Source organism: Gossypium raimondii, chromosome 7, assembly GCF_025698545.1.
Source record: "Gossypium raimondii isolate GPD5lz chromosome 7, ASM2569854v1, whole genome shotgun sequence".
NCBI lineage: Eukaryota > Viridiplantae > Streptophyta > Magnoliopsida > Malvales > Malvaceae > Gossypium > Gossypium raimondii.
Genome location: NC_068571.1, coordinates 2,403,990 through 2,427,790, shown reverse-complemented (window position 1 = coordinate 2,427,790; position 23,801 = coordinate 2,403,990). Strand labels below are relative to the sequence as shown.

The 23,801-nt window shown below is 31.1% G+C and overlaps 3 protein-coding genes across 3 annotated transcripts; 2 read left to right on the top strand and 1 right to left on the bottom strand.

Annotated features, from left to right (window-relative positions):
• The first annotated feature begins 279 nt into the window (after positions 1-279).
• Positions 280-4,664, top strand: LOC105768251 (uncharacterized). Its single transcript, XM_052633250.1, has 4 exons — positions 280-409; positions 614-1,065; positions 3,358-3,967; positions 4,054-4,664. The coding sequence occupies exons 1-4, from the start codon at positions 344-346 to the stop codon at positions 4,510-4,512; spliced, it is 1,587 nt and encodes a 528-aa protein (XP_052489210.1). The 5' UTR covers positions 280-343; the 3' UTR covers positions 4,513-4,664.
• A 2,050-nt stretch (positions 4,665-6,714) lies between these two features.
• Positions 6,715-10,907, top strand: LOC105785006 (uncharacterized). Its single transcript, XM_052633251.1, has 4 exons — positions 6,715-6,850; positions 7,256-7,707; positions 9,541-10,147; positions 10,240-10,907. The coding sequence occupies exons 1-4, from the start codon at positions 6,788-6,790 to the stop codon at positions 10,696-10,698; spliced, it is 1,581 nt and encodes a 526-aa protein (XP_052489211.1). The 5' UTR covers positions 6,715-6,787; the 3' UTR covers positions 10,699-10,907.
• Positions 10,908-12,751: 1,844 nt separating this feature from the next.
• LOC105768264 (AAA-ATPase At3g28600) lies at positions 12,752-14,409 on the bottom strand. Its single transcript, XM_012588102.2, has one exon. It carries the CDS (start codon positions 14,261-14,263, stop codon positions 12,812-12,814), a length of 1,452 nt encoding a protein of 483 aa, XP_012443556.1. The 5' UTR covers positions 14,264-14,409; the 3' UTR covers positions 12,752-12,811.
• Between the last annotated feature and the right edge of the window lie 9,392 nt (positions 14,410-23,801).

Sequence of the window (23,801 nt, the reverse complement as noted above, 5' to 3'; positions counted from 1 at the left end):
TAAATTGCCACTCTTTCCGTTACGTTTTAATGTCTTTAATCTGTCACAATATATAAAATTCGTCACTAAAAGATTAATTTTAATGTTTGCAGAGCGATCATTTACCTACACACTCAGTAATTCCATTCTTATATTTTTCACTTTATTAAACATATCCTAAAACTACGATGAAACTCTGTTAATAAAAAAAGAATCAAAATATTATAAAGTCAAATTTTCCTATGTGAAAAGAACTTAACATAAAATCATGCAAACATCATCAATTTTCAGATCCTCTTAGCATCCCAACATTGTACTATAAATAAAGATTGTGATAATAAAAACACCTTAAGACTCAAATTTAATGGAGTTTCTTCTCTTACTATGCCTTCTTTCTTTGCGGGTTTTTACTCCTTCAGCATATTCAAATGTAAGTCTCAAAATTCCTCTTCTTTATTAATCTTAGATACAGGCGTGCACACACATATATACATATAAATATTTATGATTAAACCTTGATTTGTTTATGCATGTTCATGTGCAAATTTTAAATTAAACCCCCAAATTTTTAAATATTTTAATTAAGCCCCTAAAACTTAATGCTAATGTTAAAATTGTGTTATGGTTGGTGCAGGACTGGTTAAGCCATGGTGGGAACCTACTGAACAGGAGATTTGCGGAGACAGAAACCAAAATAAGCCCCGAAACAGTATCGCAGCTGAGATTGAAATGGAAATTCGAAGCAGGAAGGGACATAACAGCAACACCATCGGTTTTTGAAGGAAGAGTTTATTTCCCAAGTTGGGATGGTTATCTTTATGCTGTGAAACAATCCGATGGTTCTCTTATTTGGAAACAAAATTTACAACAGTTGACCGGTATTAATTCAACTAGGGTTATTTCCAATGTTAATGTCACAGCTTCAAGAACAACACCCACAATTGCTGATGATTTGTTGATCTTTGGGATCAGTGGACCAGCTTTTGTTGTTGCAGTGAAGCAATCCAATGGGGAACTTGTTTGGTCTACCCAGCTTGATGATCATCCAGCTGCTGTTATCACAATGTCTGGAACTTATTACGATGGGTTAGTTCTTTTTTACTTCCTATTACACAAGATATATAGCATATCAAATTTTATATAACACCAATTATTTGATGGTTTATTACAAATACAAAATAATTTAAACACAACTTTACAAAATAAACGAAAATACAAAATACTAACATAATTGTTATCAATAGGTTTGAACTCGTTTCAATGTTTAATTTGGTACTTATATGAAACATCATACGCATGGTTCAATATGCTCTAGTAAAATATATATAAATACCTAATTGGGACAAAAAATTTCAGGTACCCAATTGACCATTGAAGCTAAATTTAAGTATATAATTACTAAAAGAAAAACTTTAAGTATCAAATTAAGAATTTTAGGTACTAACTCAAGTACTAAATTCAACATTAAAATTAGACTTAAATATTTAATAATATTTAACTATTCTTTTAGAAAAAATTATAAAGAAAAGTTTAGACTTGTAGCCGATTTACTTTTATAATCTTCATATGACATAATGATGTGATTTTATTGCGAATTAAAATACAAACACATCAATTAGGTGTGTTGGGAAAATTAATTTAAAGAATAAATTAGTATTTCATTAAAAATTTTAAATAATGACAATAAAATAAATAGATAGTGAAATTTGGTGTGTTATGTGTATTTTAAATTGGTATGGTATTTTACCGCATCATTAAATATTTAAAATTTTAAAAATAAATATTTTTAATATTTATTTAAAAATCATGTTCAGAGTGAAACTAGATAAATGGTTGTCTAAGTTCAGATATAAAATTATTAAGAATTATAAGGAATTGTAAAATATTTAAAATGTTAATATTAGTTTAAAATAAATAACCAAAATCTAAATAACACTTACCAAACTACTAATCCAAAATAATAGAATTTATAATTTTTTGTTTAGTGAGGAGTATTTATATTTCACCCCATTTACTTTCACTATATTCCCTTCAATATTTTTTTATCTAAATTTGTAACATATTTTCTCAAATTAATCCACTAAGCAGTAAACAAGATGGAGGACAAACATATGCTTAAAACAAAAGCTTTCACTTCCATTTTTTATTATATTTTTAGTTATTTTCATTTCAATTTGTTTATAGTAATTCATCCTAATAATTATTAAATATTTAAAAATTGTAATTTGTTGATGATCATTAATTTGTAATTTGAAAATTTATTGTAGTTTTAAATAATTTCAAATGATTTTTATAATTTTTATTATTAATAAATTTTAAATAAATTTTTATAATCATTTGAAAAACTGCGTCAAGATGAATCTAGACAAACGGTTGTCCAGATGAAAAAGATTCTAGACAATGATTTGTCTAGGTTCATCCCGGATGGGGTTTTTCAAATAATTATTAAAAAATTATTTATTTTAGGATTTTTATTTTTATTTTAAATATTTACACATGACATGCTATGTGTTGTTGCCTACATGCTTAGTCAACCACGTAATCACTTAAAGGTAAAAATAGATAGAATAATATTAACATAAGAATTTAAAAAAATTAGAATTATATTCTAAACTAATTTCGTAAAAGTACCATGGATACTTTTGTGCTAATAGTGTGATTACATTTTTCTCTTCTACTAAAAAATTGGCAAATTAACTTTTGTACATTAGACCAAGGATCAATTTAGTCTCGATCTAACGTATATGATTAATTTATCCATATTTTAAGTTAAAGGAACAAAATACAATCGACTCTTAGTATTCATAATAATATTACTGAAATCAATATGTTTATTCTTAGGCTATTATTATTGTATTATGTGAACAAGGAAACTTAGCTTTCTTTCTTTAAAAGTTGATATTGGTAGATAATAATATCATTTATATTTTTGAATTTTATATTTTAATCTTAACATAAATAACAATCATTGATTTATTAACTGAATTTTAGTTCATATTACGTGAGAATAACAAGATGACATTTCATTCTACATATAAAAATATATTCAATGCATCATATTTTACAAATAGTAAAATTTAATAAATTAACCATAATTATTTAGTGAAGACTGAAATTTTAAAATTTAAAAATATAAAATTAAAATATATAGACAAAACCATAACTTTCGTAAAATTTAAGCCAATTAAAATATAAAAATAGATATAATTTTTAATATATGAAAATCTTAAAGAAAATTTCGAAGCTAAATGCGACAAAATTTTAATTTGATTTTTTTCGTTTTATATTTTTTGAGAATATAAGGTAAGTTTGATTCTTAGTTGAAAGGAACTTTTATAAAGTCTGAATATAGACCGTATTTATTTGATTTTAACTCAGGAACTTCTACGTCGGCACATCATCACTAGAGGAAGAGGTAAGCATTGAAGAATGCTGCATCTTTCGTGGAAGCTTCGTCAAACTAAACGCAAAAACTGGGAAAATCTTGTGGCAAACCTTCATGTTACCCGACAATTTCGGCAACCGTGACAAATATGCCGGCGCTGCCATCTGGGGCAGCAGCCCGCCGGTCGATGTCACTAGGAACCTCGTCTACGTTGCCACTGGCAACCTCTATTCTGCACCCCAAAACGTAATCGATTGCCAAGAGAGACAAAACAATCAAACCCAAGTTGCTCCTACTCATTCGGATGAGTGTGTGGAGCCTGAAAACCACTCAGATTCATTCCTGGCCCTTGATTTGGACACTGGAAACATCAAGTGGTTCCATCAACTTGGGGGCTATGATGTTTGGTTTTTCGCCTGTTTTAATATTTCAGTCCCTGCTTGTCCTCCCGGAGGACCAAACCCTGATGCTGATTTTGGCGAAGCACCCATGATGCTAACCATATACGTCAATGGAACTACAAAAGACATTGTTGTTGCTGTTCAAAAAAGTGGATTTGCGTGGGCTTTGGATCGTGATGATGGCAACATTATTTGGTCCACCGTAAGATATCTGAACCTTTTTTTTTTATATATATATATCAAGTTGTGAAAAACAATGATTATATTAGGCTTTAAATGGTGATGTAGGAAGCTGGACCTGGTGGTCTCACAGGAGGCGGAATATGGGGGGCGGCCACCGATGAAAAGAAGGTCTACACCAACATAGCCAACTCCGACGGTAAAAACTTCACTTTAAAACCATCAACAAGGAACACGACTGGCGGTGGATGGGTGGCAATGGATGCTACTAATGGTCAAGTTCTTTGGTCAACAGCCGACCCTACTAATTGTACTGTAAGTGGACCGGTGACCGTAGCAAATGGAGTGGTATTTGGTGGTTCGACAGACAAAGATGGACCAGTGTATGCGATGGATGGTAAGAGTGGGGAAATTTTATGGTCATATAACACAGGGGCCACTGTTTTTGGTGGTATGTCAGTTAGCGATGGGTGTATTTACGTAGGGCATGGATATAGGGTTAGTTTTGGTTTCTTTAATCCGAGCATCACTGCTGGGAACTCACTCTTCGCTTTTTGCATATCTTGATCACCACCCAAATATCAAATTAATTATCTGTAATAAATACATGCTGCTATTTTTAGTTTGTAACTTGAATAGCAGAGTCTGTGGCAATGCTGAAGGAAGTGAGCCAACAAATATAATTAAATTTCAGTTTTAATTTTTATTTTAAGCTTAAATTTCTGTACTTTGATATAATTTAGATATATGTTTATTATTTTCTTTTCTTTTCTTTTGACATGAGAAAATAATGGTTACATTTTAATTTTAATCCATCTACTTTTTAAAATAATATAAGATTAATGGTTAAATTTCAGTTTTGATCCGAGATTTAATTTATTGATTAATTAAAATGTTGAGGTGAATTTTTAAGAACTGTTAGCACCGTTAAATTTTTTATTAAATTCAAGTCAATTATAATGTTATTTTTGTTTCATGGATATAAAGGAGGTATATTTTTTTTAATTTCAATATGTCCCACCTGCAAATCTAACATAAAGATTTTAACGGCATTAACAAATAAATCTAAATTTTAGAATTGAAAAATAGAAGAATTAAATTCTGAAAATAAAAGTATAAAGATTAAATTTTAAATTTATGAAGAGTACATGACCTTTAAGCATATTATAACCTTTAAAATTATATTCTATAATTTAATAAAAAATAATCAATCCAACACGAAACTTGGGAAGGTGCCGTACTAGTTTTAAAAAAATTTAATGTATCAACCAAACAACTTTCCTTGTTTTATATAAAAAATTAAATTATTAATGTCATCATTTTCGTATACTAAACATTTTAAACATTAGATTAAAAATTCAAATATGATTCAAGGAAGTATATTACAATATAGAATTCAAATAAATATTATTGATTTTTAAATTAGATCAGTAATTGAATTGGTCAAGTTATTAGTTGAAAAATAATAATAAAATATTTAATTTAATCAATTCAAAGTCACTTTCGAACAGATATGATTCAAACAATATTGATAAATATGATAATTGGTCTAGAGGAGTATAATAAGTTATTATGATTAATGTTCAAAGTTTGTGATTGTTCTTCTAATAATGTTGTTTTCAATGTTCGGATCCACGCTCTCCTTTTACGAGTATAAATGTGATACTTTAATTTTTAATACTTTTTATCATGGGGTTTTATTAAAGTCTAAGCATTGCTAAGCATGGAGTAAGTAGGATAAAGAGTTGACTTTAACAAAGCACGCAAATTAAAGTTATAAATGACTAAGATGACTTGTAATTTAAAAAGTGAAAAGAAATTAATTCTTTGATAATTTAATGTCGAAAAATAATATTAAATTTAGCTCTTAATGCATACATTTTTTTTGTTAATTTGGTCTCTTTTATCTTTAGATAAAGTTGGCCTTAAGTCAAACTGTTTTTAAATAAAATACTTATGAAACATTAAATTTTTAAACATGACAATCACATGACAATTTACATTTACATTTACTTTTTTTTTGAATTTTATAAACTTTTTATATATTTTTGAATTTTTAAAAGTTTTAATTTATTTGTTGATGACACATATAAGACAAATAATATAATGTCAACATGAAGTACATGTAGACTATCACGTGAGATGCCACAATAACATCATTAAAAAATTGATGTTTTAATTAGGATTTTTGTTAGAAAAAAAGCCATTTCAGTCTTTTTTTTAGGAGGTCTGGGGTTAATTTTAACTCAAAAAAAAAAAGGTCAAATAGATAGTAGATATAAACGTGGAAAGCTAAATTTAACATTACGCCCTTATATAAACTGTAAAGCTTTGTTTGGCATGGGTGGAAAGAAATTGGAAAGAGAAGAAATTGAAATAGTAGAAAAATAGAACGATAGAAAGTATAATTTTTCTTTTCGTAAGTGTACTTAGTAGAAAAGATAGAAAAACTGAAAAAAAAATTTTCTTTTCTATTCGTTGTTTGATAGAGTTGAAAATGATTAGAAAGAAAATGAACCTTTTAAAATTGTAAATTTTTAATCAGTATTATCAATTTTCTTAATTTTTTCCATACCAAACACATTCAATTTTTTCCACTTTCTCCTCTTACTTTTCTATTCAACCAAGCAAACCCTAAAACTCTGATAATATAAAACACATGCATTACTTAATTATTTGGAATAAAAATATTATAAAGTCAAATTTTCAATTTTTAATATATGAAAAGAAAACATAAAATAAAATCTTGCAAACATCAAGGTATCAATTGTCAGATTTGTCTCCTAACATTCTGTATAAATAAAGATTTTGATAATAAAAACAGCATAAAGACTCAAATTTAATGGAGTTTGTTCTCTTACTATGCCTTCTTTCTTCACTGGTTTTTACACCAGCATATTCAAATGTAAGTCTCAGAACCTCTTCTTTTTCTTTCTTAATCATATATATATGCATATCAAAAAAAATATAAACATAAAAACCTTTAGTGATGTTAAACCCTAAATTTTTTATAGTTTTGTATTCGAATCAAGTTTTTTTCTCAATAATTGCCAGTTAGTGTTACATTCATTTGCTTCACATGCTTTTCAAAATATTGCATGTTAGATTGATTAGAGGGCTTTTGGCCCTTCAAAACTAGTGCTACTATAGAAAATTTTACTAAAACCCTCTAAAATTTTCAATTTTTAAATAAAATTTAATTAAACCCTTTTTTTTTTTTTAAAATTCTCATTAAACTCCAATCTTTTTGGAAATCTTAATCAAATCCCACTGATTGTGCTTTAGTTAAATCCGGAATCACTTGGTGTAGGACTGGTTAAGCCATGGTGGGAACCTACTGAACAGGAGATTTGGGGAGAAAGAAACCAAAATAAGCCCCGAAACAGTATCAAAGCTGAGATTGAAATGGAAATTCGAAGCAGGAAGGGACATAACAGCAACACCATCGGTTTTTAAAGGAAGAGTTTATTTCCCAAGTTGGGATGGTTATCTTTATGCTGTGAAACAATCCGATGGCTCTCTTATTTGGAAACAAAATTTACAACAGTTGACCGGCATTAATTCAACTAGAGTTATTTTTAATGTTAATGTCACAGCTTCAAGAACAACACCTACAATTGCTGATGAATTGTTGATCATTGGGATCAGTGGACCAGCTTTTGTTGTTGCAGTGAAGCTATCCAATGGGGAGCTTGTTTGGTCTACCCAGCTCGATGATCATCCAGCTGCTTGTATCACCATGTCTGGAACTTATTACAATGGGTTAGTTCTTTTAACTCCGTTTATGATTCATGTTGAGAGTTTATATTTGACCTCCTAATATTTAAATCTGGACATTTACAAATTTTTTAGTTGACATGTAGAGCCTGCGTAGATTCAAACTAATGACTTTTCTTTTATAATCTTCAGATGACATAATGTTGTGATTTTATAAATAAAAAAATTAGGCATCTCAATCATTGTTGGCAATTAAAATAGAAACATGAAATCAGTTTTGTTTCTTATTCTATCAGCTTTGCTTTCTTTGTTGGTAGATAAACACTTGCCTGCAACATATACACTCATCAACTTGGTCTTCAATTTGTTTCTGACATTTTAGGCACAATTAATAGAAAGATGAATATGGTCAGCATAAGTGGGTGTTATTTGTTGATAAATCATCCAAAAGTCAAATGTAAGGCTCTCTTTTATGGTAAATTATACTAGAAGTGATCATACAATTATTAGTAATGTTTCTAGTTGCTGGGCTATGAAAAATTATAAAATGGTCGTTCAATTATCTAATTTTGTCTTTTGTTGTCACGGCTGACTAACAGTGGACTTTTAAAGTTGGCATAATAGTAATTTAACACTCAATATTTACACATTGTGTAATTTGGTCTTTCTTTTTTTGCAATTTTGATTTCTTTCTTCTTTTTTTGACACTAGGAGTTAATTTTAAAAGAATGAGAAAAATGAATATTATTATCTTGGATTGGGTGTTTTCATTTTTGAATATTTTCAATCAAATTTAGTTTATAAATTTGTTTGTTTAGCTTTTATGTAAAGGGTCACAAAAATATGCAAAAAAGATAAAATTACACAATGTGTAAATGTTGAGGGTTAGATTCTTTAGAATTAAAACTAAAATGACACAATTTATAAATGTTGAATGTTAAAGTTGCCATTAGGCCAATTTTAAAAATTATCACCATTAGCTGCCCGATGACCAAAAAAGATGAAATTGAATAGTTAGGTGACCAAAAAAGAAATTTACTAATAGTTGGGTGATTGCTAATGTAGTTTACCCTATTTTTTAATCATTTGAACACATGTTAAGTTTGTTTTGGTGAAAATAGTTTCTAGAAAATGAATTAATTTTCGGGAAAATTGATATTTTCTAGTGTTTGAATGATTATATGTAAAATGTTTTTCATTGTTTGGCAAATTTTCTTAAAATTGTCTTCTAAAAGTTGTTCTTAGTACATCAAGCACAACATAAAGATATTGATTACAAAATATTATAATAATATTTCCTTTTGACAATCAAAGTTTATTTTATAATAAGATTATATTTTATAATAATTAATACCTTATATAAACTTATTAATAAAAATATTTAACTAAAAATATTACATATACGAGAGTGGATAGTGGATATTGACGCATTAAAATTAGAAGAAATAAATGAAGCTAAACATGGTTTAAATTAAAATAATCATATTTTATACTATAAAATATCTATAAATTGTAATACATATTTATTACTAGAATATTAACATAATATTTTTAATAATATATTAATAATGTTATTTAAAATTTAAAATTATTATAGTTGATTTTATTATTAAAATAAAATTGTAATATTAAACAATTTATTAAAATAATATAATATATTAATTATATTAATAATTTATTATATTATTAAATATAAACAATTAAATGCGTATATTTAATAATATTAAATATTATAATATTTGATATTAATACTTTAATACTTTTAGAAATTAAAATTAAAAAATATAATTCTAAATGGTAAAACAGGAATATCACATGTAAATGCATTTATAGCTAAACAATTATGCATAATGTGGCGTTCATTTGATTTAAACTCAGGAACTTCTACGTGGGCACATCTTCACAAGAAGAAGAGGTAAGCATTGAGCAATGTTGCACCTTTCGAGGAAGCTTGGTCAAACTAAACGCAAAAACTGGAAAAATCTTGTGGCAAACCTTCATGTTACCCGACAATTTCGGCAATCGAGGCGAATATGCCGGCGCTGCCATCTGGGGCAGCAGCCCGCCGATCGACGTCACGAGGAACCTCGTCTACATTGCCACTGGAAACCTCTATTCCGCACCCCAAAACATAACTGATTGCCAAGAGAGACAAAACAACCAAACCCAAGTTGCTCCTACTCATTCCGATGAGTGTGTGGAGCCTGATAACCACTCAGATTCATTCCTGGCCCTTGATTTGGACACTGGAAACATCAAGTGGTTCCATCAACTTGGGGGCTATGATGTTTGGTTTTTCGCATGTAATAATCTATCAGTTCCTGATTGTCCTCCTGGACCAAACCCTGATGCTGATTTTGGTGAAGCACCCATGATGCTCACCATATACGTCAATGGAACTACAAAAGACATTGTTGCTGCAGTTCAAAAAAGTGGTTTTGTGTGGGCTTTGGATCGTGATGATGGCAATATTATATGGTCTACTGTAAGATATCTGACTCCTTATCACAACATTATATGGTCCATTGTTCTAGTTGTGAAAACAATGATTACATTAGGCTTTAAATGGTGATGTAGGAAGCTGGACCTGGTGGTCTCACAGGAGGCGGAACATGGGGGGCGGCCACCGATGAAAAGAAGGTCTACACCAACATAGCCAACTCCGACGGTAAAAACTTCACTTTGAAACCATCAACAAGGAACACGACTGGCGGTGGATGGGTGGCAATGGATGCTACTAATGGCCAAGTCCTTTGGTCAACAGCCGACCCTACTAATGGTACTGCAAGTGGACCGGTGACCGTAGCAAATGGGGTGGTATTTGGTGGTTCGACATACAAAGAAGGACCAGTGTATGCAATGGATAGTAAGAGTGGGGAAATTTTATGGTCATATAACACAGGGGCCACTGTTTTTGGTGGTATGTCAGTTAGCGATGGGTGTATTTATGTAGGGCATGGATATAGGGTTAGTTTTGGTATCTTCAATCCAAACAACACTGCTGGAAATACACTCTTCGCTTTTTGCATATCTTGAGTGACGACGCAAACGTTAAATTAATTATCTGTCATAAATAAAAGCTACTGTTTTATTGTCTGTAACTTGAATGCTTGTATTAAATTCCTGCTGAGAATGTCACTTGTGGTTGAATATTTTCACCACCTAGTTTGTTATATGGAAAATGATTTCCATTTGTTATATTATTTATATTAAATGATAAAATTAAATATTTAAATTTTTTTGTATTATCTGTTCAAATTTTATTATAATTGAACTTTTGTTGATTTATAAAATGTTAAATTAATAAAAATGGCTTTTACATTGGGTGTTCTTCTGACTTCTCTGCTGCAAATGAAGTAAAACTTCGAGTGAAAATGGCTTTTACATTGGGAATAGAGGCTCTTGATTAAAAAGGGATAAAAATGGGTATATGAGTAGTTCAGTTTCTAAATCCATGTTGTCATCATTATAAAAAATAAATTAGAAATTCTAAATAATCAGCTAACAGTATGAAGAAATTCTTAGAAAATTTATGATGATTGATTAAATGCTTGGATCTATTGGGGTTTACAAATTTCTACTGGGTTTTGGTTTCAAATGGCGAGAACGTTGGAATGGGAAAGTTTGTAATTTTTTAATGCCTTAATATAACTTTTGATACGATATTGTTTTTTTTCTTAATTTGGAACTTACATTATATTGTTTTTCTTAATATTTAAACTTTTTTTAATTTGGTACTTGAATTTGGTGTTTTCTTCTAATTTGATACTTAAGCTTTTTTTATCTGATTTTGTACCAAAGCTTGTCAAATGTTGCTAGGGATGGCAATGGAACGAGGCGAGAGTGGATGTTATTAAATCCATCAGATGTTATTGAATCCATCACCACTCTATAGTTGGCACGTTTTGCTGCACCACCCATTCGCTCCATTATGGATATATAATCTTGAAATTCATTATCACTTCTATGAATGTTGGATGCATTTATCCCCGCTTCACTTCAATTTAATTTTTGCTACTTATTTTTAATATTTTTAAAGTCAAGTAAATATTTCAACATTATTTTTCAGAAAATATGATTTTTTTATAATACATTACTATAATTTTATCCTTTTAATAGTTATATATATAAAATGATAAAATGATAATTTTATACATTGAAGTAAGGTGGGGTGGGGCAAACAATTCTCATAACCGCTCCATACTTATTGTCTAAAAGAAAAAATTCATCCCGCTTTGATTCATCTCTCCCCACATTCATTTTTTTTTTAAAAAAATACCAATTTCATATGGAGCGAATTGGTTCGGAATCCATGGGGTAGTTCAGGTTTTGCCATCCCTATCTGATGCTCATTCCATGTCCTGTTATAATGAAACTTATTTTCTACTTTGGCCATCGACTTGGCCTTGAATAGGTTTTGTTTGTGCTGAGTTCATTCCACTTGAAATGCAACATATTTGACAAAACTAGAAGCACAGTCGACAAGGGTGTTAAGACTCCCAACCAGATTGCTTGAGGTGATTGGTTAAGCATAAAAGTCTTATTATTAAAATGCTAAGACTCCATATTAGATTTTTTCAAGAGAGTTTTGGGGTTGTTAAAAGATTGATTTATGAAGATTTTTATGTGATAAATGCTCAAAATAATTAATGAGATCATTTCAGCTTTTAAATAGGAGTTTAAAGCCTATCAAAACACTACTAATTGACCACTTGAAGAGCCTATACATAGGCTATTTTGTGTAGCCCAATAGGTGACCTAAACGATTGTTGAACAAAACCATTCACTGGACGAGGTTTCGCAAACATAGGACCGTTGTGTATGAACTGCGTTAACAAAGACCGGTCGTGTCGATTCTTTTTTGCTTTTTTTTTTCGCTGCATGTTTTTGTTCTAATTGCCGTTACAACAAACATTAAGCGAAGTTGATTTTATCGACAAACTAATTATATTTTTTCAGCTAAATACAAATATATTGGTTTTAAAAGATTGTTTTTTGAAAGCCATAGTTAACATAATGATAAAAAGCCATGGTTAACATATTCTTTGGTGACCCAAGATGAAAGAGGAATAAATTGTACATAGTGAGAAATCATTAATATACTAAATAAATTCATACATTGTGATCCATTGGGCTTCATAAACGAAGCCTAGAACAACAATCTTTTAGCATAAAATTTCATGTTTTTTCCTTTGTTGATTTTGATATTTTTTTCCTTTTCAGCTTTCAACTTAGCCTTTTCTTTAGCATCTTCAAGAGCTTGAATCAGACTGTTTAAACAAGCATCTGGGTCTTTCTTCTCACGTTTTGGCATCAAATTCTCTGCAACATCAGCTGGAGTCATCTCTGTTTCCTTCAACAAAATCCCAATCTTTTCAAACAGATCATGTGAATCAACATCCAAATAGTTCTTGGCTAATATCTTAAATGCTTCAAAGCTACAATATGAAAGCTCAATGTGCATATCCATCCGCCCTCGTCGGATTAAAGCCGGATCGAGTTTGTCTATATGGTTTGTAGTGAATACAAAGATCCTCCCAGTTCCACATGCTGACCAAGTCCCATCAATGAAATTCAATATCCCTGAAAGTGTTACTTTACTGGTTTTTTCATTTTCAGGTTCTGTCTCTTTTTCATTGGATTTTGGCCTGCCTTTCTTCCTTTCACCAGTTACATCTAAAGAACAATCAATGTCTTCAATCACAATTATTGACTTACTTGATGTTTCAGCCAATAGTTTTCTAAGTTCAGTGTTGGTTTTAACAGTAGTTAGCTCAAGATCATAGATATCATAGTTCAAAAAGTTAGCCATGGCAGCAATCATAGTGGACTTACCAGTTCCAGGTGGACCATAAAGGAGATACCCTCTTTTCCATGGCTTCCCAAGCTTCATATAATACTCTTTTCCTTTACTAAAACTCACCAAATCATTGATGATTTCTTCTTTTTTGCTAGGATCCATTGCTATTGTTTGAAAAGTTGCAGGGCTCTCAAAGGCAATGTCACTCCACAAGTTCTTCTTGTAAGAACGCCAATTCTCACTAGGATTGTTTGTATAAAGCCTTCTCTGCTTATTCTTGGCTTGAATTGCTTTCCCTTGTTCAATAACATGATCCAAATATGATCCAGTAATCAAATCACGGTGTTGTCTACGGAAGATGAGTTGAAAATACTTGTCCTCAGAAGAACTTGTTGGAGAAGGTTCCAAAACCCACCAAACTTGAACTGCATTAAATTCATCGCACACTTTTCTGTCATCCCTTGTAAGAACAAGAGCTTTGCTGTTTTGTACAAGACTACCTTTGAGCAATGAAGCTTTAGTGGTTGATAAAGCTCCAACATATGTTTCAATGGCGTCAAAGGCTTGATTACTCCAATAACCAGAGTATTCAGGGAATGTGATGGGAATATAGGGTGAGAAAAGGTTAACAAATTTATCACATAATTTTTGGACCAAAGAGAATTGTTGAAGTGAGGCTAAAACAAATTGTTGTAAAGAAAGTCTAAGTTGGTGAGGAAAGAATTGTTGTAAAGTAGCTAAAGTAAACATCAAACCAGCAATGGTTGAACCAATTTGGGCCCATGAGTCTCCAATCATCATGTTCGTTTATGTTACTACGAGGAGGGGGGGAGGGGGTGCTATACTCTTTTGGCCAAGTCGTTTTTATATAAGATCAAAAAGTACAACTGAAATTTGGGTTTACTTGGGTTAGAAGGCTCATCAACTTTTCCAAGCATTTTCCTTTTTATTTTTATTTTCAATCCAACTTTTTTGGCTTTTGAAAATTCAGTCCTAAGTTCTCATTACTTTGGAAACCTTTTGGTTTAGTGAAATGGATGCATATGTATAGTGGGTTTTTTCATATTATATTCATGAACTTTTGTTCTAATAATTTATATTGTTGTTCATATTTGTTTTTGTATAATATATAGGTGTATATATTTGACCATATTTTCCTGTATTCATTCAATAAGAAAAAGATGCCGACATGAGCTTTGCATGGGACAGAAAACCATTTAAAAGGGATGGCCTTTTTTTCATGTAATTCAGATTAGTGAACAAATTGTGCTTAAATCATTTTTGAAATTACTTAAATTTTATGAAATAGTAAAAATTATTTATTTTGTAAATGAATTCGACCGATAAATTAGCATACAGGATTATTACATAATTAAATAAATTTAAACATATCAAGATTCAAATAGCCGATTCGATTATTAATCTAGTGAATTAGCATTAACCAAATTAATCGAACTGTATAATCCTTTAATAATTAACCCAACTGAATTTTTTCTAAAAAAATTTAACCGACCGAAATATTTCAATTAATTCGTCAATTAACTGAATTAACCGAAATTTATATGTTTTTGTCTTTTGGCTAAAACAAGTATAAAACATATAAAAAATACATTGAAATTAACCGAAATATATGTTTTTGTCTTGAATGTTAACCAAAATTTTATGTTTTGATAACACATAATATTAATTATTAAGTTTGGTTAATTACCCGATTTCTAGCCAAATTAACCGGTAACCAAAATTCTAAAAAATCATTAACCGACCTCCGACCGAACTAAGTTCGACCATCGACCGATTAACCGAATTAAATCAATTCGGTCGGTTAATTCGTTTTAACTGAAGTTTGAACACCCTTAACATTGGATCGTTCAAAAATTTGATGGAGAGCGAAATTATACACTGAAAATAGTTTTATATCTCATAACATTAATTCTTGAATCAAATCAACACTTTCTTTTTTTCACATAAGAACTTATTTGACCCTCTAACTTTATAAAAATTATTTTAATTTTCTATTTAAATTATCGCACTCTTTTAGTCCTTAAATTTGTATTGTTCCTCAAATCATCCCATTATAGATGAAAAAGTTAATGTCATTAACTTTTTGACATGACACATCTACGTAGATGTCACATTAGTAATTAATTAATTTTTATATTTTTAAATCTTTATTATTTTTAAATAATTTTTGAAATTTTTAATTTAAAAATTAATTAATTGTTGATGTGATATACATGTGGATTGTTATGTGTATGCCACGATAATAATATTAACAAACTTTAACTTTTTCATTCATTTTGAGTTTATTTGATAGACAACGCAAATTTAAAAATTAAAAGAAACAAACAATTAAATAAAAAATTAAAATAATTTTTTGTAAAATTAAAAGTTCAAATAAATTATTTTTTTTTCTACGAGAGCTTCTAAAAACCATCAAAAATTAGTATTTTATTAGTTCTAGTTAAAAAATGTTTTTGCCTGTGAATTATGCGACCTTAAGCGATCTGTTCATCCAAACTCGCCTAAGTCAGCCTAAACACAAGTGAGGATTCCTTTAGAATTCCTCCAAGGCACCAATTTGTATAGCGGAAGCAATTTATGCCAAAAGAATGCACGAGAGGTGTTTGAGTAAATGCTCTCAATATTCTCTTATTCACAAAGAATAATGAAACAATGAATGGAGTGAGTACAAATGAGGGGAGACTCTCTATTTATAGTTGAGCTCCCCCAAAACCGACGGTCAAGATTAAATTACATCGACAGACAAGATTAGCCTGTCCCTTGATTTTAAAAATTTACAAGATTACATCAAATCAAATCAAATCAAATCAAATCAAATCTTTACAAGATATGATTCTCTATCAATTTTTAAATATTAGTTCACATACTTGTCAAGATAGCCTAAGTTGTTATATCTTTAGCATTGGGCCAACCAGGCTTTAATTTGACATACTTTTCCAACAGCTCATCGAATCGGGCCAATTCTTGCGGGCCAAATAATCCCCATCTAAACAATAGACCTCCATTAGATGCATTTGGTGCGATGGTCACAAACTTTGCACTTTAACCTGTGACATTCTCTCCCACCTATTCTCGTAACGTCCTCGTTACGCCTTCAGAATGGTACTGACTTGATTCGCCTTGGTCTCGTCTCGACACCTTAGCTTTTTCCTTATTTTAGAACTTTCACCTCAGCTTACGTCAGTTTTTAACTCGAACCGTCCCACTTGTTTGTACATCTTGATAGCAAGAAGTTATGTCATTCTCTTGCCTACATTCTAACTTGCCTTGAACAGAATCCTCTTGATTCACACTACTTGGCTTCGAATTGTCCACAGTCCATCGGCCTCCTTGATTAAGAACTTCAAAAGGGCCCCTACATTCTTGCCAAGTCAACAGGTTAGAACGCAAAACACTATTAGAGTGTTCAGAATGTACCTTACTCGTTGCATTTACTTGGGTCAACTATCCAACTGACATCACCACTTTCCTAAAGCTTGATGCACAACCCACCTCTCTTATGGGTGGTAGTTCCTCCGATGTGTCAACAGAAATGAGCCTCATTGATCCTAGCTTTACGGTTTGCATCGCGACTTTTTCCTCTAAGTCCGATGCCAAACTCACCCCTTCTATGGGTGAAAGGCTCACCGACGACTCGGTAAACTCTATTATTTTACTTGAATTGAGCCTTATTGGCCCTAGCTTCATTGTTTTCATCGCAACTTTTTCCCCTAAGTTTGATGACAAACTCACATTTTCCTCGTGTGGAAGCCCCATCAATAACTCAACAATCTCTGATGTTACCTTTTCTTTGACCACAACTGATTTGCATTGCTTTGAATAGTTCCGCAACTCATGTAGACCATGACACAAGAAGCATTTTACTCGCTTCCTTTTGCTCCTCTTTGCCCTCTTGGCTTCAACTTTTCCCTTGCTCGAACTAAGTTTCTTGGGCTCCTTATCTGCTCCATCGTCTTCTTCGATGACAGACTCATGACACAAGAAGCACTTCATTGGCTTATTCTTACTTTTGGCCTCATTAGCTTTGACACCCATTGATCTCGAACCAAGTCTCAAGGCCTTACCTACCGGCTTCTCCTTCTTAGAAAGTACGAATTTCTTTAGATATTTCTTTAGCATATGTGGACCGTTGCAAAGAAAGCATTTCAACTTGTCCCTCTTTTTGTTGGGTTTCTCCTTCCCAACTCGTCGTTTTCCATTACCACCATCGTCGCCATTGCCTTTGCCATCATCATCTTCCATGTGATCCTTTTCACATACTCCTCTTTTCTCAGTCTTGAAAGACCCAAAATTGTCTTTCCCTAGACCAAGCTTGACCACGGACTTTGCTACCATCATAGCTTCCGATAGCTCTTGAACACCTTTTTGTTCCACTTCCTGTCTGACCCACAACTTCAATCTATTCTTGAAAGCAAGCAATGCTTCTTTTTCGGTCACATCTAAAATTAGGAGTATGAGTTTCTTGAACTCTCGAACATATCCCCCCACTGTACCCTGTAGCGTTAGACATTGCAATTTTGCTTGAGCTTATTTCTCGCCAAATTATGGGTAAAGCAGTCCCTTCAACTCATATTAGAAATCTTGCCACATCCTAATCTCACTTTGTGTTTTATCTATGGACCTACCTCGCCTCCATAAAAGTGTAATATCAGTAAGAAACATTGAAACAGTATTTACCTTAACCGTATCATCTATGATGCCTTTGGAATGGAAGTAGTTTTCTATCCCCCACAAGAAATTTTTTACATTGCATATAGATATTGTCCCCATAAACTCTTTTGGCTTTAGGACATCCTCACAACTGAGTGTTGCACTCGACACTCCTTCCCCTACGGCTGCTCGACACAAGGCCAGCTCTCTCTCAAGCTCTTCTATTCTTGTGTTCAAAGCCTTTTTCGTGGCAATTGTTTCCTCTTTCAAAGCCATTACCATGGCCTCGAGAGCATCATTCCTCTCTTTTAGTTTCTTCTTTTAGGAATCTAGCAACTCTTGCACGTCACAAAGTCCCTAAACTGCTCCCACAAGTCATCTATGCATTCACCAAGCACATTGTGTGACTCATTTACATCCCCTATGGACTCCTCAAGTTTACCCACGCATTCCTCAATAACCAACAGCATCTCCCTCAAAGGGACTGATCTTTTGGCCCACCTTTGTTCGAACTCTTCTTTTGACACCCCAACGGTACCTTCGTAACCAATAGCTCGGATACCACTTATCACGGAGCTAGACCTTTCGTCTCATGATCTATATGGCCTTAGGTGATCCGTTCGTCCAAACTCGCCTAAGTCAGCCTAAATACAAATAAAGATTCCTTTAGAATTCCTCCAAGGTACCAATTTGTATAACAGAAGCAATTTATGCCAAAAGAAGCCACAAAGAACAACAGAAATAACGCACAAGAGGTGTTTGAGTAAATGCTCTCAACATTCTGTTATTCACAAAGAATAATGAAACAATGAATGGAGTGAGTACAAATGAGGGGGAGGCTCTCTATTTATAGTTGAGCTTCTTCAAAATCAATAGTCAAGATTAAATTACATCGACGAATAAGATTAGTTTATCCCTTAATTTTAGGGATTTATAAGATTACATCAAATCAAATCAAATCTTTATAAGATATGATTCCCTATCAATATTTGAAGATTAGTTCCCATACTTATCAAGATAGCCTAAGTTACTATATCTTCATCATTGGGACAACCAGACTTCAATCTGATAGGTTTCTCCAACAGCTTACCGAATTGGGCCAATTCTTGCGGGCTAAATGATCCCCATCTAAACAATAAACCTCTATTGGATGCATTTGGTGCGATGGTCATGGGCTTTGCACTTTGACCCGTGACACTTACATCTCATGATTAAGTATGAAGAGATTGTTATCCCTTCTCTTATCTCTCTTCTAGGTTTATAGAAAATAAGCTGGGCCACCAACATACTTTTATCTTTGAGTAGAGTTAACATGCATACCTCAAATTTATTGTAATATTTTAAGTTTTACATAATCTCATTTAATATGAATGATATAATAATTTTTTGTATCCACAATTATTTTCATAATATAATATAATATAATATATAATGATCAACCTCTAAATACAATTGAATAAGATACTATAATGATATTCCCTTTTCTCGAATCTCTTTATTTCAATTCAGTTGTTCTCTAAATATGTCTCATTGAATAGATTCATAAATAATCATTGGTAACATGCTAAGATAGCTAACATTGAACTGAAACTTGAAGAAATACTCAAAGATCATAAAATAGAGATCACTAGTTGATCTCATAAGTCTCACACAACTTAGAAAAAAAGATCAAATCTTTTGTTTCCTGTATTGGTCATATAATGCAAATATGGTATGAAATATATGCTACCATATTACTCTCCCTTTTTCCTTGGAGTGTATGTCTTTGTCAAAATTTGAATACCATACAAGTAAGAGGTTAGATACGTTTAGTAATTAACTTGAATCCAGAACTCTACTTTATTAATGAATTCATCAATAGGACTTCTACCCGTCATAAAAGATAGATCGATTGATTGGGATATTTTATTCACTTTTAGTCATAATTTTATCACTATATGACCTCATCTTGATATTTTATCAAGGTAATTTTGTTTTAAGCTTGAGTTCTCATTAAAACTCCTAGTTTTTAAAACTTAAAACTAATCTTGTTTCCGTATAACACTAAGCCATAAAGTTGTTTGCTTGTGCGAGGAAGCCAATAATATATTTGACATATCTTTGACCGTATATATATGTACCTAACATATATATACACATACATGCATTTTGTATGTTTTCATGAATAAATTACTAAACTTTTGTATGCATTAATAACATATTTCGATATTATCCAATCTCAAACATACATCGATAGTTTAACAAACTGCTTATATTTCATAATGCAATTATGATATAAAATTCTACACAATCCAAGAGATCTAGCATGCTCATTAATGGATCTACAACCATCTTTTATGTAGAAATGTAATGTATGTTGACTTCTTTATGTGCAACCATGTCTCGTACAAAATTGCACTTAATATCTATGTTTTTAATTTTGAATGATATTTGTGATCTATAGTAAATACAAATGCATCTTGACTATCGCAATGCACTATCACTTTCAATGCATTTTTATTAAGTCTTAACAACCTAATTTTTTATAATGTAGGAACGATGGTTCGAAACTTTATTTCCATAAATTGAGTTCATAAATTTTAATATTTAATATTTACGATGTTATATAGAAATATATTAAAGTTTGGTCAGTAATTTTGTTGAATTGATAGTTAATTAGGGTACAAGGACTAAATTGTAAAAGTCTCATTACTATAGATTTTAAATTGCAAATGGATCAAAATGATAATTAAACCATTTTGCCTTATTCAATAGTGGAAATAGATGTTTCCATCTGCTAACTTTGCTTAATTAAGATTAAAAACTAATTAATTAAAGATTAATTAAGTTAATTATGATTAATTAAAAGTTAAACAAAGTATATAAAGAAAATGTTGATTGTAACACCGGTTGCCCGATTCAATTGCTGGGTCCAAGCAACAAGATGCCACATTTCTCTACTAGAGCTACTACTATCAAATATACCGTAAATAAATCAATCAAACATTCAAACATGTCATAAACACATTCTCATTATGAAATGTAATTAAATTTGAGCCGTAATTAAATTTGAGCCTTAATTGAGCGTACGAAAACTTTTTTTTTGACCTGAGCACGAAATAAGACCAAATTGTAAAGTTTTAAAAATTTAGGGTCGACATTGTGACATCATCTCCTCCACGTTGTGATGTTGCCAAATAGTTTGCCACATTGTGAAGCCCATCCTTTTGACGTCAATACGTCACACATTGTCAGTCGACGTTGCAACGAGGAGAGTTGGTTGTCTTGACATGGACTCTATTTTTGGTAAAAAAAATTAGGCCATTTGATCACTATTTCATGTCATCCTTTCAAAATCTAGGTTTAGTGCATAATTGCACAACCTTACCTATATAAAATCATACCAAAATATGTATCAAACATTTCATAACATCATCTCAATTCAACCAAACCAAGATAACTTCAATTGAACATCAAAACATACCAATTTAGCATGTTTAATTCAACCGAATCATTCATGCATTTAACCTTCCCGAAAATCAAACTTTAGGTAATGTTCAAATCATATCAACTTTTAAGTTAACAAAAGCATATCACCTATATACATGCCACAAAATTGAGCTTTAAATGATTAAAAAGCTATCAAATCAATAACAGGATAGTGTGAGATTCTCGACAATACGATAGACATGTTCTAGAAGTCAGCAATCAACAAGGAAAAGGAAGGCAATAGAAGCATATCGAATGTTAGTAAGTCCATGTGAAAATTACCTAACTTACCTCGACATTTCAACAATTTAACAAGTAAAACACTTTGGTACATAACATGACATCTTTTGGCATCATTATACTTTCATGTACAATTCAACAACACAACAAATAAGTTAGTTCATTTGCATCACAAGAACTTATAACTCAAGTTATATGCATGTTAAAACCTTACATCTTATAGCATGTACTATTCAAGCCATATACAATTTGCAATATAAGTAATTCAATTCATATTCAATCATTTCAGCCATTTTATTTACGTTAAGTTACCATTTTTTCGCTCGAGGGAACCTTAGTAAATTGAAGTTGGATACACAAAACTATAGTGCTCATACAAGCTGACATTTATGAATCGAGAATTCATAAAAAAATGTTGGATATCAAATAACCATATAAATCCTTGATCGTTTTTATATTTGACATCAATGGATACTTTTAGAAACTTTAACAGTTTTGTAAATTGGCGTATGAGCTAGCTAAATCAAGCTCCTCACGACTCAAAAACATAAAAATTACAAGAAAATGACTAAATTGAACATACCTATTAATGACCGAAAGTTTGAAGCTAAAACAATGGCTTCCTTAGGTTATCTTTGGTGGTTTCGGTTGAAGAAAATAAAAAAATGACAACACTTATTTGTATTTTATACCTAGATTAGTTTATAATTAATCATAACATTTACCATAATTAACCAATTTGGTGGATTACAACTAGTCTCCACCACCGGTTGGCTATTTATTAATGGTCCAATTTCTTAATTGGTCCTTCGATTAATTAAAAATTCATAGTGATTAACTTTTACAACTTTTACTATTTAGCCCTTATATCATAATTAACTATCAATTTGAAAATAATTTAAGGGACCAAACTTTAATTAATCTTTATGCTAACCTTGTAAAACATTAAGGGACCAACTGATATTTCCAACACCATTGAAAAATAAGTTGTTACATTGATTGTCATCTTTTATTTTTTTCTTACCCACTGAATGAAAACAAAAGAAAACCTAGAAGCCATTGCTAAAGCTTAAAAGCTTTCAATCTCTAAATTCTAAGGTAATTCAAGTCATTTTCTTGTAATTTTTATGTTTTTGAGGACATGAGAGCTTGATTTAGCTAGCCCATGTACCAATTTGCAAAAATATTAAAGTTTTTGAAAGTTTCCATTGATGATTTCATGAAGAAATTGGTGTTAAATTGTTAGATTTTAAGCTTACATATGAAAAAGGACTAAATTGTAATGTTTAATCGCTAGTTTTTTACATAAGGACTAAAATGTATAAATTGTGAAATTGATGTGAAATTTCTATAATAATAGATAATAAAGGATCATAGAAGGATGTGATTGAGATCGATTTTTAAATAAAAGCTCAAATTTGCAAGTTATGGCTATTTCGATTTTAAGGACTAAACTGAATAAAATGAAAAATTTTAGGGGTATTCAAAAAATGAAATTAAACTAGTTCATGTATAGTATGTGATGATACAAAAGTGTTTGACAATGATAGATTGAATTGAATAATTGTATAAATTGAAAATTGAACCAAACTCAAGATAATCGAGGGAAAACCAAAATTATCGATTAGTCCTTGCAAATTCAACTTGTTGGTTAATTTGACCAAGTAAGTTCATATGGTATGATTGTGTTTAAATTATGAATATGTGTATGTTTGGTTGAAATCTGGATTGTTTGCAATTTGGTACAAAAGGTAAGATTTCGACTAAATTGTAAAGGAATGTATATATATTTGTGTGTGTTGAAAAATGCTCAGGTGAATTAATAAAGGTTTTGTGCACGCTTGTATAGATTGATTACCGATGATTATCGAGATCCAGCATTTGTTGCGGACTTGAAGATACATGTGACACAAGTTTAGCCTAAACTGATAACCTAATGTCATTTTAAAGGTTTAGCCTA